This window comes from Monodon monoceros, unplaced genomic scaffold (assembly GCF_005190385.1).
Source record: "Monodon monoceros isolate NGI ecotype Baffin Bay Population unplaced genomic scaffold, NGI_Narwhal_1 Super_Scaffold_20, whole genome shotgun sequence".
Lineage (NCBI taxonomy): Eukaryota > Metazoa > Chordata > Mammalia > Artiodactyla > Monodontidae > Monodon > Monodon monoceros.
The window spans coordinates 110516403-110534338 of NW_021703777.1; the positions used below are offsets into that span (position 1 = coordinate 110516403).

General features: G+C 36.2%; 1 protein-coding gene across 8 annotated transcripts in view; it reads right to left on the bottom strand.

Annotated features, from left to right (window-relative positions):
* Nucleotides 1-17936, bottom strand: part of CAMK2D (calcium/calmodulin dependent protein kinase II delta) — a 280888-nt gene that overhangs the window by 17883 nt on the left and 245069 nt on the right. For all 8 annotated transcript variants that reach the window (XM_029235093.1, XM_029235096.1, XM_029235094.1 and 5 more), the window contains one exon: nucleotides 14648-14696. In XM_029235093.1, the coding sequence (XP_029090926.1) occupies nucleotides 14648-14696 (49 nt within the window). The remainder of the gene's footprint in view (nucleotides 1-14647; nucleotides 14697-17936) is intronic.

Consider the following 17936-nt stretch of genomic DNA (forward strand, 5'->3'; position numbering starts at 1 on the left):
ATGTGATATATATATATAATGGAATACTACTCAGCCATCAAAAAGAACGAAATAATGCCATTTGCAGCAACGTGGATGGACCTAGAGATTATCATACCAAGTAAAGTAAGTCAAAAAGAGAAAGACAAATACCATATGATATCACTTATATGTGGAATCTAAAATATGACACAAACGAACCTATCTATGAAACAGAAACAGACACACAGATGTAGAGAACAGACTTGTGGTTGCCAAGGTGGGTGGGGAGGAATGGACTGGGAGTTGGGATTAGCAGATGCAAACTATTGTATATAGAATGGATAAATAACATGGTCCTACTGTATAGCACAGGGAACTATATTCAGTATCCTGTAATAAACCATATGGAAAAGAATATGAAAAAGAATGTATATGTATGTATAACTGAATCACTTTGCTGTACAGCAGAAATTAACACAACATTGTAAATCAACTATATTTCAATAAAATAAATTTAAAAATTTTGCTCTATTTAATTTAACTACTCCTTCCATGTTTCTCAGAGTTATTGGGTGCCTGCCTGCCAGAGACTTGAAGGACAGGGAGGTTAAGTGACTTACTCAAGTCATCCAGCAAATTCAGAAGCTGTGCCAGGGCTGGAGATTTATTTGGCTGAGGTACTGTCTGCTGTTTAATTCACTAATCTATGTTCCTTTCCAGCCCATAGTGCCTAATTCAATATTTTGAAATCATAAACTTAAATGAACTACCTAATGTCTTTGAACTTCCTCTGGGAAGGTGACTGATGACTTAATTACTGAGCCAGAGTTGTAATTAATTAATACACCAATTCCACAAAACTGGGTATCCCATGGTTTTATTGTCTTTTTCCATGCTGCCATTAACAAAAATAACTCTTGGGAATAGTTTTTATTTTAGGCAAATATACAAATTAGGATCATTTTCATGTTCTGGGTAGTTTTATAGAAAAAGGTGCCTATCAACTCATCTATGTTTGGAGTTTCCTGTGCAATTAACAGCTTGTTTCTTAGTGACTATTTTTATTTCACTAGTTTGATATATTAGTTAATATTTAGGAGAGTAATTTCCATTATTTTGGCTTTTAAAATCAAAGTCATTGAAGATTCTGGAGTTGATTGGTTTAATACTCTATTATATAATATTTTATCCAAATATAACACCTGGAAATTACCAAGCTTCTAGTCAAGACTGCTTTTCAATTATTGTAAAGCTCACTTATCCATAATTCACTTGTTCAATAACACCAATATTCAGCCTTTTAATTGCTAGAGGCCCTCAAGATTTAAAAGATAAATTATTCAAATCATCTTTGTACTTTGCTCTATAAAAACCTAACTACTCTGAATTTCAAGGCATAAATTGTTAATTGGGGAAGAAGTACTACTAGTCTTAGTCCTGTTAAATTGCTATGGTCTGACAGTAAATGATTAACAAATATTTAAGAACAGAAAAGTCTGGCATTGGGATCATTTAGTGTAAGTGAAAATAGGTTTAGATTTTTTTAAAAGGTTTGTGAAGATATCATTGGGTTACAAAATATGGCTGTGTCATTCCTAAGATGATTCTGAATCTGAAGATGAAAAAAATATTTACTATTTTTTTTAAAGATTAAAGGATGTGTAAAGTATTTATAAAGATTTTCATTAAAAATGGCTTACATAAAAGTTTCAGGGTCTAAAGAAGCTATATATAGTTATACAGAACATTTGCTGATATAAAAGAATTCAGTCCATCCACATTAAAGTAATTGGGTAACTTTTCTGCCACCTGCAGCTGACTTGCAGAAGCTAGAAATAGGACAACATTATGAATACCATTGAGTATTCTAAGTATTAAGATGTTTTATGAATTAGATAGGTGTGGTTCCACTTCCAGTTAAGAGTTGACGACATGGAAAAAAGAAAGATTTTAAGAAACTGGTTCAAAGAATCATATCAACTGCTTAGATTTAAGATTAAAATTGTAGTCTCCGGGCATCAGGTGTATATATTTGCATGATAAGAGAAATACTAAGCATTCTCAAGAGTTATCTCTTTCTTCCACTGCAGAACCAAGGTGATGGTTAAAACTACTGTCTCAAAAGAAAAATCAGACTAAGAAAAGAGAGAATGAGACTTAGGATTTTTAAATATTTGGAAAGTTATTTTTTGCCTTGTTTTTGGGGGGCTTGTTTTGTCGTGAATGAGATCCAGCTTTCCCCAAATCTTGGAGCTGTAATGATTCCAACTAACCCCTCCAATCAATTTTACATGTTATTAGCCAAAACAGGGCATGTATCTTTCAGGTCAAAAGTAAATGCCAACCTGTTCATGCTCTGTCCTTCAGTATGGACAGGCAGTATAAAATATTGAGAAGAGTTAAAATCTTGTGCAGCCGTGAGAGTAGGCTTTTATTTTTTTCAATGATTTCTACTGCTGTTGCTCAGCTTATAATTAATTTAGTTTCTTTTAAGTAACCTATTCCTTTAGAAAAAGTATAAAATTTGACTTCAATGAAAAACAGAATTCACTGTATGTTTAGATAAGTTTATTTATAACTCTACTTTCCTGAATAATTTAACTGGTAGATTCATGAATGCTCCCTTGGACCAAGAATAAATAAAAAACGAACAGAAAGATACACCAAAATTATTTGAAGTGTGATGTCTTTGGATGTTTTTGAGAAAGCACCAGGCTGACTACAGTTAGAGTATAAAAAAATGTTATTCTGTGACTACATTTATTATTAAGTCCCATATATTTTTTTAAGGTCTTTTCCCCTTGTTTCCAGGTTCACACAAGTTCCTAAACGCATTTCAGTATTTCTGACACCAGTGTTTGCTTCAATGAGGTTGACACTAAGCAGTTTCCTCACCCACCACTGTACAGATCATACAGATATTTTAATTATAAGAACATCATTTCACTTCTTTCTAAGTGTTAAGTAATACTCATCTCATTCTGACCAATTTCCCTTGATGAGACTGACAAGATAAAACAGCAGATCTTACTACTGTTCAAGGATATGCAGCAGCATCTGCTCTCACTGTAATTCCAAGCTTTCTAGCTAATTCTCATCTTCAGCAACTTTCATTGCAAAGTCTATCATTATCCAATCCATGCTTCCAGAATCATTGAATGGAAACTGCAAGAGCAGATCAGGTTTAGTGAAGTGGAAAAAAGAGAGGCCAATTCACGAAATATGTCATAGAACCCAGTCACACCACACGTTGTTCAAAATAACTAGAGCATCTACAATCAATAGTAAATTAGGGAACTAGTGAAAAAAGTTAATGGAACAAATAACGTATCTATAGTTAAGGAATGTTTTTAATTTGGAAAATTATGGGAAATTAATAGACTCTCTTGATAAGTCAACTGTATAATGCATTTGTCTACAGCATCGTAGATCCAAAGGTCAGGGCTCGATGTAATATATGTGCCTATATACCTAACTTTGATGACCTGATGATTATTATAGCCTTCTGAGATGTCAGACCATGGATTGAAAAGGCAGAGCAGTAGTCAGTCTGGATAAATTTATAATGGGTTATCACAACTTGCAAGACATACTTAAGGTTTGGAGGAAAATAACCTCCTATTTTCACCACACACACACACACACACACACACACACACACACACACATTCACAAAATGATGTGAATTCCTGTAACTCTTCTCATGTCCCCATGCATTTGACAGAGAACAGTGACAAGACTCCTAGGACCAAGAGTCATTTCTGTGATTAGTTACTGCATTTTTCAAAACTTAATTTGGGAGGGTGAAAATATCTTATCAGACCAAAAATTCTTCAATGAGTTTTCATGGCTAATGCTTTTTATTAAAGTGATATACCTCACACTGGCACTATATAACCGCTTTAGCTCTGGGATATTCTTATCTAAATTCAGCTTAGAAAACTGATTTAAAAGTATGTGGACCAAAAAGGTTGCCTACCATTTCAGTAAAGTACAAGAATGTTGTTGCCATCAAGCCATCAGCCACTGCAGCCACCCCTGACGGTGCACCCTGAGGGGAATTCAGGATGGAAAAAAGGAGGATACTGGCCCTAGATAGTTAAGATGCATATCAAAGAATAATTTCAATGAGCCCAGACTCTTGCATCTTCCCATACATACAAAGCACTAAATTCACTAACTTGGGATGTCTGTTTTCGTGTGTGTGTGTGTGTGTGTGTGTGTGTGTGTGTGTGTGTGTGTGTGTGATTAGCAGTAATCTTTTGATGTTCCACTAATTTTTTTTTTCCAGCAAAAACTTCTACATACCCTGGCTCTTCCCTTACCTCTTTGGGACACTTCCTCAGAGCTATCTGAGAGGCTGCCTCCCAGGCTATAGTCCTCAGTAAAGTCCTCGAACAAAACATAACTCTCAACTTTTAGATTGTGTAGTATTTTTTCCTGTTGACAAGTACTTGTTGGAATATCTTGGCCAAATTTTACAAGACCAGTAAAGTTATTCTTGTTTTAATCAATGTGAGTATAGAAAGAATTACATTTATGAACTATATATTTCAGAACTAACAACATATTACTGTTGCTTTCATTTATTCTACGATATATTATAAATGTAAATTATCATAAAATGTAACATAGTAGATACATATTTGTGAGTATGAAATACTTTTTTCCATTATTTGTTGAATATAAAAGGTGAACATTCATCAAAGACACCATTCAGGTTATCTGATGAGTAATTAACAGTCCACACTTAGAAACGTGAAGTTCCAGGGGGACAGACCACTTAGAACGCCTATAAGGGTTATCTTTAGCACTTGCATAGGCAGATTATACAACACATCACAAACCACTGAAGAGGAAATTCTTCAATAATTCACAACACTGCTCATGTTAGAAAATTCTAGTACAGACTAAAAGGACCTTCAACTCAGACACAGGCGCTTACACATTCATCCCAAACAAACGTTTTGTTTGTTTTATCCTCCATAACAAACAAGCAAGCACCACACTTCATTTTTATTAACTGTTCATATATTTAAATAGCATTAGTAAGTTCCATCTTAGTCTAATCTTTTTTTTTTTTTTTTTACTTATAAAGGTTATAAATGAAGAACTTCTATTTCCTGAAGAGAGATTTAAAAACACAATCTCATATGCTCATACCATTTCTACACTGGTCACAGTACCTCTAAAAAAATCACTGGGGTCTCTTTAAATAAGCTGTCTTTTCTGTCATTAGAGACTGTTAAGCTTTTCAGAGGTAATTCTCTATTCTTCAGCAGTATCTTTACATTTTTGTTCACCGTAACTCTATACAATGTAATAGTATACAATTTTTTTAATTAGAATACTATAATTCTCAGTAAACTAGTTAAGTAGAGAGTAAAAATACTCTGTACTAAAAATAGACACCACCACAGCAAGTTATTTTCCCCAATTGAAAACATTCTCTAGCTCAAATTGAAAACAAATGACATTCTGGAGCACAATTTCTTTATTTTCTTTCTTTTAAAATCTGAAAACACATAGTGATGATGGGTTTTTGTCTATTACTCAAACTTTCCCTAAAATCCCAAATTCTCTCCTTAACGTTTGCCATCTGTGTCGTGCTGGATAGACAGAGTGTAAATAACCCCATGTAGTGATGTTAATGAAGAAACCAATAATCCTGTAATGAATTACTTCAAAAACAAACAAATAATAGGTCTTTCACACTTAAGCTGTTAACTTCTGTCAAGATGGTTAGTTTCCCTCTGAGGAAACACTGAACTGGCTAATCACGGTCTCCAAGAAGGACATTTTATGTTATGGTTCTTGAGATAGTTTGCTTGAGAATTTGGCATAGACACACTCCTCTTAAAATATGTATTTTACTTTTGTCAAAAACAATCAGTCTACATACTTCTCTTTTATTCTCATCAGGGATAATCAAGACACACTAAAAATAAGCCAATTTTTCAAAACACGTGAAAACATCCAGGGATAAAAGGATCAGTTTAAATGAGGAAAGACTGAGTCATTACTTAAAATGTTATGTTTAATTAAAAACAAAATATGTCTCTAAACTCAAAAATTTTAAGAGTTCAAACAAAATTAACTTAATGCAAAAACCTCATAATTAATTTATTAACTTATTAAGTGCCTACTACATGATATCATGGAAGCAAAAAAACAGTGAATTAAAATAATCTAATTGTTTAAAATTCATGACAAATTCAAATAATACTGTTACCTTAATAAAAGCTTTTTAAAAATATTGGCTTTTGTTTTAAACCAAATATGAATTTATTTTCTGTACTTGGGCAGCTTCTTCGTTTGCTTATGTAAGTAGATTGGCTGGATTGTGGGTTAAGACTGTGGGTCTTAACGTTTACAGATGTTTACCCACTTATCAAAATAAATGGCTTAGAAAATAGAAACACTGATGCTACAATAAAAATCACAGGTCCCTTTAGATTTACGGACTCTTTTAGTAGTGAACCTCTGTGCTTGTATCATGTACTCATAGGAAAGAATGGCCAGAATTAATATAATTAATTTTGCTGACTATCATGGGCCAGGCATTTAACAAATATTATCTCTAGTTAACATGACTACGTTTTGTTATTGTTATTATTGTTAGGTTTGAATCATACGAAATTTTTACTTCTGAAGGTAAAAAATGGTTAAGTATTGAGACCTCATTATCTCCACTGTACACAATATGACTCAGAGAGGTTTACATGGGCAGCTGGATTGCTTAGCTCATAAAAGGCTGGGCTGTAATTCAAACCTACTATCTTTGACACCAAAACACATCCTCCATCCACACAGGAAAGAGGATCCTGTGACTTACTTTTGAAATTTTCATTTTCTATGTTTTTACTTTCTCAATTATGGGGTGAGGGCAGGGAACGTGTGGACAAAAACCTATGGAGATAAAAAGTTGAGATGTGATCATAACTTTTAGAGAATTCTAGTCTTTTTAGTGACTACTAGGACATGGCATGGTTGATTTCTATCTTATTTCCTTCCTCCATCAATTAAATACTTATTATTCCTACTCTTGCCAAACACTGGTCTAGATACTGTGGATATAAATGTGGACAAACCAGTCAAAAATCTCTGCCCTGAAGAAATTTATATCCTAGTAGGGGGAGAGAGACCGTAAGCAAATAAGTAAAATACATATTCCAGATAATGATAAACACTAGGAGAAAAGGAAAGCAGAGAAGGAGAATGGGAGCACTGGATTTGGAGGGAAACAATTTAAAACAGGGTCATCAAGGAAGATCTGAGAGGGTAACATTTGATCAGAGACTAAAAAAGAGAAGAGGCAGCAAGCACATGGAATCTGTATCGGGACATATTAGGCAGGGAATGGCAACTGTAAAGGCCTTGAGGCAGCAACCAGCTTGATACATGTCAGGACAGTGTTTCTGAGACATCTAATAGCAGATGAAGTCAGACAGTGAAGGGAGGTATAGCTGGAAGAGGTCCTGATCACTGAGGGCCCTATAATCCATTCTAAAGACATTGGCGGCCAATGGAAACAAGACATAATCTGATATATTTTAAAAGCATTACTCTGACTACTGTGTCGTGAATAGACCATAAACAGGTAATACCAAAGCAGGTAGACTGGCTAAGAAGTCACGTCAATAATGTAGGCAAATGATGCTTTTGTGGACCAGGGTGACGGAAATGGAGTTAGTGAGCAGTAGTCAATTTAAAAACTTGAGTGTACTTTGAGGGGAGAACCCGTAGGATTTGCTGGTAGACTGGGTATATAAGGAAAACTGAGGAGACAAAAAAAAAGCAATACCTATAACTAAATCTGTCTTTTTGTACCAAATATGATGCTACTTTTCATATGATGGACGGGCACATTTTGCTTAACAGCACTGACCAAGGGAAAAATGTTACACTATTACATATCAAAAGAAAAAATAGACTACCTAACTCACTAAGTGTTAAGGATAAACATTCATGTACCTTAGAAGAAACTTTCTTTAACATAGAATAAAATTTTAATGCAAAAAGCCATTCACTGGGGAAATGGACCAGCAATTTCATTAAAGAATGCACTACATGACTGAGAACTCCTTGAGCAACGGTTTTTTTGCCTCAGCCTAGTCTATCATATCTAGTACATAGTAGGTGTTCAATGATCTTTTGAAAAAAACTAATTGAATCCAAATTTTCCAAATAGAGGTCTCTTTGTTAGGAATTACATGTGTTACATGCATCTGAAATTTTCTGTATTCGCTCACATGACTATCTGTAGCTATGTCCTTATGTTTGTTTTTCAATGAATATATTATTCTTGTTTTAGAATTATCTGGATACAAGCCAGAAACAAAGAAGGTACACTATCATGCAGAATCATCTTTATCTTTTCTAGACTTACTCATGAGGGCAAGAAGTGTGGCTATCGCCTCCGTAGAGCACTTTACACTGCAGGTGCCCACGGAACATTTGTTGCACTAAATTGAATAATGAAAATACCATTCCAAAAGCAAATAAATAAAAACCCTTTACTTCTAGATAGTCTCTTCTATAAAGCGCCTTCATTCATGTTTTTGTTGGTTGCTTTCACTTGTTTTGTTTTGATTTCAGACTTTGTTTTAACCTGGGGTTGGTAAGATTTCTTGACCTCATAATTGGTCAGCAGGGCTAAACAAGCCTGAGGCTATCACTGACAAATTTAAGATTCAAGTCTCACAGAAGGCAAAGAGTGAAGAGAAAAACAGAGTGAGTGCGGAGGGTAAAATAAAGGAATGTGAAAAAGAAAAGAGAAAATGAAGTAATTTTACATCGGTGGTAGAATGGAATGAATTCTGCAGCAGTCCTATAAGTTTTGGGTCTTGACCTAAATGTTAAAAGATCAACAGGTAGACACACACATGCAGACAAGAATTTTTCTAAATAAACCTTTTTAAAAATCAAAGTTTGGATTAGAAACCTAAAAGAAGTTACTGTACACTGCCCTACAGGTCTTCTAAGACACTTTCAATCTAATGGAATGACATAATCATCAAAAGTCCTTAAATAAAATAACCAGGAGTTTCTTAATTTGCAGATTCCCTTGAAGTAAGAAATGCATGCAAGGCAAGTGCTGAGTTACAGACTGCTTAAGGTGGGAAGGGGACTGGCATCAAGTGGTCCTCTGCCCCAGGGAAGCCTACACAGAAATGATGATTTGCACTAAACAGTAGAATTTGAGCATTTAGTCATCACACTGTCCACTACTGTCCAGATTTACAAAAGACACTACTGTCCACTACTGTGATCTGTGTCCAGATCACAAAAAGCTCACTAGTCAAGTGATTCTGTAGATTAGCTGAGACCATGACATCCAGGTGTCATCATATACCTGCCTCCAGTCAAGAGATAAGGCTGTCAATACCTGTGTCCTTAAACGGGGCCTTATGCAAACATTCTACGCACATTACCATCACCTACGTGTCAGCAAAAGGAAAAAGAGTATAAACGAGCATGAAGTCCCCACATACAGCCAGTCTCACGTTTCTGCAATACATCTCTGCTTGCGGTACAGAGCTCCACCGGCCTAGAGCTGTAAGAAAGATGAAATGCAGCAAGAGATCCAAGCAGCCGCTGAAGGCTGAGCTGAAGTGAGATGCCGGAAGCAGGATGAGTGACAGAGATCACTTAAGGGCACACAGGAGCCCAACGTCGACAGGGGCTGCACAGCTCTGGCATCCTGTGAAAAAGCAGTAGATGGACCAAACTGATGCGCACGCATCAGGAAGAAGTAGCTGACTCTAAGCAATGGTGCTGGGCAGGCTAGGAGGTGGAGAGACATTGTGGCACACAGCAGCAGGCCCTGCAAACCGTTGCTATAGCCACAAACCAAAGGACAGTCTTCACATGTACACAGCGTCAAAAGGACCACTTTAGGTACACGCACACCCCCTGAGAGCAGCACTGCCATCACTGCCATCTAGTCATGAAAGGCCACTAATGCCAGCTGTTTGACAACACCTGGAATTAATGAATTACTAGACATATATTCAAAATGGAATGATTATTTCATTAACTTTGGACCTAAAGAAAATCATATTTTGAAAACACCATAAATTCTAATAGAAAAACTTTTTTTTTTTTTTTAAGTGTATAATGGCCTGTTATTATCACAGTGCTTCTATGGTAATAACTATGCTTCATTAAGATGCTTATTTGTTTTTAAACTATTAGTATCTCTCCGTTACACTGAATTTATTGATGTAGCGTTAGAGATAATATTTGGGTTGAGTACAGGACAAAATTAGGAAGCTGCTCACAAGGTCAATACTAGGAAGTCAATACGTTGCCTTGGAGAAAGAAAACACAGGACCAGAAGCTTTTTACAAAGAAGAGTTGTGAAACAACACAAAGTCCCTTAGGGTGACTGTGAGTTGGGGCAGAAAATGTTGTGGTTATAACTCAATGCTGAAGGTTTTTAAGAAAAAGAAAATAAAAGGACGTTTAGATATGAAATGCACTTACCTTGGGTCTGACTTTTTCAGTAAGTTTTCCTGATATTTATTGAATTAAATGTGAGAAATGGCTTAAATGATAGCACAAAAGATTCATATAAAGCACACGGAAGAATGTTTTGCCTGAGGTGTTGAAAGCTCTTGAATAAAACTAGAGAAGACATGGAGCTCAGGCAAACAGTAGACATTTAGTAAACATTCCCTGAATAAATGAAGAAGCTGAGATAGTTTAGATACAAAGCAAGAGTGACCAGGACCCGGGCCTCTTGAAAGCCAAAGGCCATTCTGAATGGAAACTAATTTGCAGAGTTCAAGGAAAATGGGTCTTCCCCAAATCCCCGCTCTCTAGGTGCTCTAGGTTGCACTGAATGGAAAGGACCATTAATCTACTACAACTTCTGCTTTCTTCCTCCTCTGACAGCTGCTAGTCTTTCTACCTTTTTCCTCCAGAAGAGGCCAGAAAAGGGTACCCTGTTGTTGGTTCACCTCGTTTCTTCCTCCGGTCAGGTCACCATGATGTTTTAATTCCCCCTGCCCATGTCTCTTTACAGTGGAGGGGAGGTAGACCTGTCCCTGCCAGGTTGGTCCTCAGGGATGGGACGGAATGTGCACCACACTGGCAGGGGAAGCATGCGATATGGTGTTCAAGGGATGCGCACACCGCCACGAAACGATGCCAGTCGAGGTGCTGGTGTTGGGTGGGTGGGGGCGCCCAGCAGGAAGGAATGGAGCGTGTGGCTGCACAGAGGAGTGCACTATGGGAATATGCCTTTAAGAGTATGTTAAAAGTTGTGGTGTTTCACCCTTCTATATACAAGGCTGTATATAGAAAGGGTAGGGTTGGAAAGTGTGTGTGTCGAAGAAAAGACATGCAGTTTTGTGGATAAGATAGAGTTTTGTAGTGAGGGTATGGTTTTGGTCAGGGGATATAATTGATTGGTCTTTGTGAGTTCCTAGATGTTGGATATATGTGTAACTTTGGGTTCTAACAGAGCTGGACAAAAAAACGCATTCCCTACCAGGCTATTCAGAGCTATGGCAAACTCTGAGGTAAAGAGAAAAGAGTACAGTCATTCAAATGTATAAATATATGAGGGTCTTTCTGAAAGATAGTGCACTAATAAATGGAGAGATTCCCACACAAGCCTATCACCACCATAATAAATATATCAAAAACATTTATGACAGTTTTATGTACCACCTGTCTTACAGTAAGAATGATGGCCTGGGTGATCTTTCAAAGGATCTTCTAAGTCTTAAAGTTTTCTGATATCATTCAATATTAAAAAGGTTAACCACCAAAAGACCGTATGGGTCTTAAAAAGAACACAAATGAGGCCTAATATATATAAGATTCTGTGGCCACATCCACCCTAGGAAAATAAAGCAGACACTTGAAAAATTTATTCATTGAGTTTAAGGAAAGGAACCAAGGCACTTTGGGCTCACTTATCAACTGGATATTTCTTTTGATCTCAATATTACGCTTAATTTCTCTAACATTTGGTGTGTGTAGACTCAGCATAAATATAGAGACAAATACTGTCTCAATTTGGGAAATCCCAGCGGTGAGATGAAACCCATATCATTGTGATTTCAAGAGAAGAGCTGTTTTCTGAGAAGTACTGATATAATTTCATTTCACCAAATAAATATAAGCTATAAGGTGAGACTGTCAGGGACTCTGTTTATATATTGACATTTACACAGATTAACAGCAATCACCCTAAGCCAATATGTATAGTGAAGAGTCCAGTTCAGGTGAGAAAGACCACTTATTAAAACCCTGCTTGTAATCACCCAAGAATAAACATATTCCTCAGAGGATGACTTGCATACAGTGAGGTGTTAGTATTCTCCTAATTTTATTCAGTTATTTAAAGATTCAGTCTCACCAGTGAAGAATGCACAGGTTATTTCTTCTTTTTGATTCCCGTTCAGGAGAAGAATGTAAAAAGTCATATAAACATTTTGTTTGGGTGAAAGAGCTAATGAGTCCAAAATACTTGTAAAGATGATGCTTTCTGAATCACTGGGAAAGCTAAATGGCACATCTGCTTATTTGGTTAAAAAAAATCTCTTTATCTAATAAGACTGGCATCAGTGATTCATAAAATTACTTCAGTTCAAATTTTAGCTCAGAGGCAAGAGGGAGATGAATAGACCTACTCGGGCTTCCCTGGTGGCACAGTGGTTGGGAATCCGCCTGCCAATGCAGGGGACACGGATTCAAGCCCTGGTCCGGGAAGATCCCACATGCCACGGAGCAGCTGGGCCCATGCACCACAACTACTGAGCCTGCGCTCCAGGGCCCACGAGCCACAACTACTGAGCCCACGTGCCACAACTACTGAGCCCACGTGCCACAACTACTGAAGCCTTCACGCCTAGAGCCCATGCTCCACAACAGGAGAAGCCACCACAATGAGAAGCCTGCGCACCACAACAAAGAGTAGCCCTTGCTCGCCGCAACTAGAGAAAAGCCCACATACAGCAACGAAGACACAACACAGCCAAAAATAAAATAAATTTAAAAAAATAGAGCTACTAAATAAAATCCTCAACACAGCTATCCACCTTTCCACTGTAAATAATGACTGACTACTTCTAGCGAAGTTAGATCAGTGCGCTAGTAATCTAAATAGAGACTACAATTTAAGTGTCAGCTGTTCTGTACGACCAAAGAGGAAGGAGTCAGCAGAGGTGACTAGCAACTTGTGGTCTACAGTCATTTTTATTTCTTTTTTTTTGCAGTAAGCGGGCCTTTCACCGCCGCGGAGCACAGGCTCCAGACGCGCAGGCCCAGCAGCCACGGCTCACGGGCCCAGCCGCTCCGCGGCATGTGGGATCCTCCCGGACCGGGGCACGAACCCGTGTCCCCTGCATCGGCAGCCGGACTCCCAACCACTGCGCCACCGGGGAAGCCCCATTTTCATTTCTTAAATAGCTTATATGTCTCCTTGACCTGAGAATTTCCAGGTTCTTTATTCTATAACACGAATACAATTTTTCAACATTATATCTTACCAATGCTACCTACAGAATTAAAGCCTATGGGGATACTATTAGGTAATAATCTTTCCAGATAATGTTTAATTATCTGATGGATCATTTCTCTGAATTTGTTTTATACTTCTTTTCCTTTAATACTTCTGTTTTAAATATCCCTGTTTTTACCATTCTTTTTCTGGAATGGCTTCTAGACAAGTGGCCTGTAGGAATTGTAGTTACGTATACTAAATTAAAAAAATAAGAATACAAAACTGCATAAACAACTGCAGCAAAATTAACACTTCTAAAACAGCCCTGAGTGAGAGAGGGGCATGGGCTTATAAACACTACCAAATGTAAAACAGATAGCTAGTGGGAAGCAGCCTCATAGCATAGGGAGATCAGCTCGGTGCTTTGTGACCACCTAGAGGGGTGGGATAGGGAGGGTGGGAGGGAGACACAAGAGGGAGGGGATATGGGGATATATGTATATGTATAGCTGATTCAATTTGTTATAAAGCAGAAACTAACACACCATTGTAAAGCAATTATACTCCAATAAAGATGTTTAAAAAAAAAAAAACAAAACAGCCCGGAGACCAAAAAGAAGAAAACTGACTGCAAATGTGTGTTTAGTATGTATGTGCAGAGGCACTGAGAAGATGTTGATAGAAATGCTGGCAATGACTCATATATGGAGCTAAGGGAACCTGGACAAATGAACTGAATGGAGATCAAGAATATATTAGAAAAGTGCATGAAAATCTAGGTTTAAAAGGCTGACAAATGCAGAATTTCACTGAAACCCAACTGAGACTACTGAAAGTTTCAAAAAAAATGGTTATTCTCATGCTCTGTTCTTGAATATAAGTTGTTTTCTAGACATACATATACCTTTTGTATTACCTTTTGACTGATATATTTAGAATTTGATATTATGATCCCAAACATTCATTACTAGTTTAAAATCACAATGTCCTTGAATATACCACATGTTGTCTATGGTTTAAAGACAGAGAAAAGAATATAATGTGAAGAAAAAATGGACAAAATCAGTACATATAATTAAAATAATAATGTACTTATAAAAAGAAAAGTAATTTTGTGTCTCAGAATAGACCTAGTTCCTAAACTTATTAGTTATTTGAAACAAATACTTTTCTTCCGAGATATATGTAACTCTGAGTTGGGATTTTCTATTTCTGGTTTAATCATACCTTTCACATCTTCATCCTCAATTGTTGTATTTGAACTCTCAGTTGACTCCTGTTGAGAAGAAAACATATTTAAAGTTGCAAACAATGAATAGCTTGACTTTTCTTTTTCTCAAAAAATTGGCAAGTGATATACATATCATGCAAAATTCTTCAGCAGGCTGTGCGCATATGCCGACATGCAAATGTACAAATATGTTACGTGGTTTTGACAGAAATAAAATGTCAAATGCTGCAAACATTTCAAAAAAGGAGTACTCTGGTTGCCTAATCCCCGAAGCACGATAAATCAAGGTGATTTGTACAAGTAGTCAAAGTATGCAACTTATTTTAAGAGCTGTGTAAGGATGTGTTGTGTTACAGTGCCCCATAAGGTGTGCTTTCTCTAAGTATTTATGAGAAGTTGAATATACTAGCCTAATGAATTTGAACCTTAAAAAACAACATTTTTTATTCCCAATTAATTAGTAATTAGTCCTTTCTTTGTGTAAGGCACTATTTCAAGTAGTAAATTTGTAGGCTATTTATCAGCCTGACTTCTCTGTAGAGAGAAAAAGCGTTTCATTGAATCATTTGACGAAGAAGCTGAGATATGGTGAAAGTGCTTTCAAGAAGAATTTCCATGTTTGTGATCAGCACAATGGAATTATATGAATAATTTACTTTCAAGGAAAAAGCAGATCTTTTCCATTCATTTCTAAATTAGAAACTGGCTTTATTGATAAGAAACTTGCTCCCATAATGAAAAGACAAAGCTATTTCTCTGTAAAACTACAAATGAAGTTGCAGATTAATAAGCACAGTTAAAAGGACACTGTAACTGCCAGTATTAAGACACGTTCCTTAAAATGGCTGACAAATTTTTCCATTAATAATGTATTAATAAAATATTTCTAGCAAAGAAATTTAGTAATATTCATAAGAAAGACACAATTTTCTACTTGGAATGATTAAAGGCTACTGCCAAAAAAAATTGGAAACTTCTAATCAATAGCTATGTGTTCAGCAATAAAAACAAATTTTGGAAAATGATGCAAACATTAGTCAGTGTACTTTTAGAGATTCAATATTCAAAAAAATGATCAATTTATACAACTGTAATATATAATATTTAATCCAAAGGGACAGACTAATTAAAGATATATCCAGAGTCTCCAAAACATAAAACCAAAGCAGAGTCTTCATGCGTTTCTTAATGTGACCTAGTATTCAAATTTAAACTCAAGATGAGGATAAACCCATGCACTGTAAAAATAATTCATGTAAGCAGGAAATATCATGCAACAACTCTTACAAATGACATAGCTAGAATTATCGAAGTGTCCACTCCAGCTGCTATGCTTGGTCTTTCACTTGCTAACGATATTGAAAATAATTGTTCACATGTGTGATGCTCCTGACTACCTCGAGTCTTTTAGGGACTTAGAACATTGTAAGTGTCATGACTGTAAAATACATCTCATATTAAGGAACATAACACTTCATGTTTTTTTACTTTAGTAATTTTAATATTGACCAACTAAATGTTAGACCAGAGGAAATGTGTTTTCTAAGACTTTAACACTGTAGATAAGAGTAAGGAAAAGTAAGACCCATGACTATACTTAAAATTTGAGAAAAGTCTGATGAAGTATTTTTCCCTCCCCTTAGAGATATAATAATGGATGAGAAGTAACAAAGCAGGAAGATGGAATATGTTCGGGAACTGCCTCCTTTCACCCTATGGACATATACACAAGTACTGTTATTTAGTTAACGTGCTATGCAAACAATTTACAATGGATAGGAAACATCATAGTCTTCTTTCAGGATAAGCAGTTACATGTCTGTTACTGAAATGCATATAATTAAACAAAAACAAACGTACTTCACAAGAAGTGAAACTCCCTGATTATCCTCAAATCCATGCCAAACAACAAAAACACCACAAACAACAGGGAATTAAAAGAAAACAAAAAGCACACTATGACAACAGAACGAATAAAATTCAAAAGCAACATTAAATTTAAACAAATAACTGTGAACTCAAGTTGATTTTTTTGAAGACAGTGGAATGATATAGCAAGAAATTCTAAAATTTCATGCAGAACACATCTAAAGTACAATGCAGACAGGCATGGGGGGAAAAACCAGATGGAATTGCTTAAGATACACAGTCATCTCGACATACAGACTTGTTAACTGCACTTTTACTGACTAATTGCACCATTCATTTCTCTCTCACAATGTCATTCATTTTTGTTTTCAAAGAAATATCTGTATAGTTCCAGATAAATTAGGCCCAAAAAGAAAGTATGGTAGAAAAGGGTAAGGGTTTTCTTTCCTAATTTGAGATTATGAATTAATTTTGCTTTGAATATTTGATGAGATGTGTAATCTTATTAAAGCAAGATGATGTTGATTCTTTCTGAATACCTTGTTTCCATCAGGGTTGTGGATTACAGTAGTTTGGGGCTCCTGAGTGAGAACAAAATAGAGAAAGAAACAGTTCGCATCGGTAAGTACATTCTTAACTAGTGCAGGGACAGAGCAGAGTGAGCCAGCTGACACAACTAAATAGTGACAAGAGCTTAAGCAATGTTAACTACTGTCAGAGGTTGCAGCTGACAAGATCTCTGATGAAAGATCTCCCTGGTGAGTCCATGAGATACAGCACCTCAGTACCGAGCAGCAGCATGCAAAAGACCTTATTCGTGATCAGTATACAGACAAGGCTTTGAAGTTTGGAGACCTAAAGAGGCACTTGCTGTTTCACAAAGTCCTATACCAGATAGAGCTTTCCTTTCTTCTTTAACAAACAGCCTGTTAATATCTGTCCCATAGAAAACTGGCCAAGGGCACTGGAGATTAGAACTTTCTGAGATGATCTCAAAGTCTTTGTGAAGATATTTTTCAGCTGTATTAATTTGAGAACAAATTATGGTGTCACAATACACAGATAAATACCCTTGGAAAACCTAGAATCATTGGACAACGCTTAAAAAAGGGCTATCCTAAAGAATGTATTTCACAAGTCCATAAGAAATTCTGAGAAACATTGAAAAGGTTCTAGAACTAATCATATAAACACTGTAATTTGAGACACATTGCTGTTAAATCCCATGTTAATTCATATATATATAAGAAATTTCTGTTTTATAGACTGACATGAAAGATTTGTTTGTAAAGTCATGTTTTTCCATGAAGAATATATTATTTTTCCTATTACTTTCTACTAGAAAATTGAAGAAATAGTCCCAAGTGGAAAATAACAGTCAAATAACTGATGTAAAAAACGATTCAGTGTCAATAC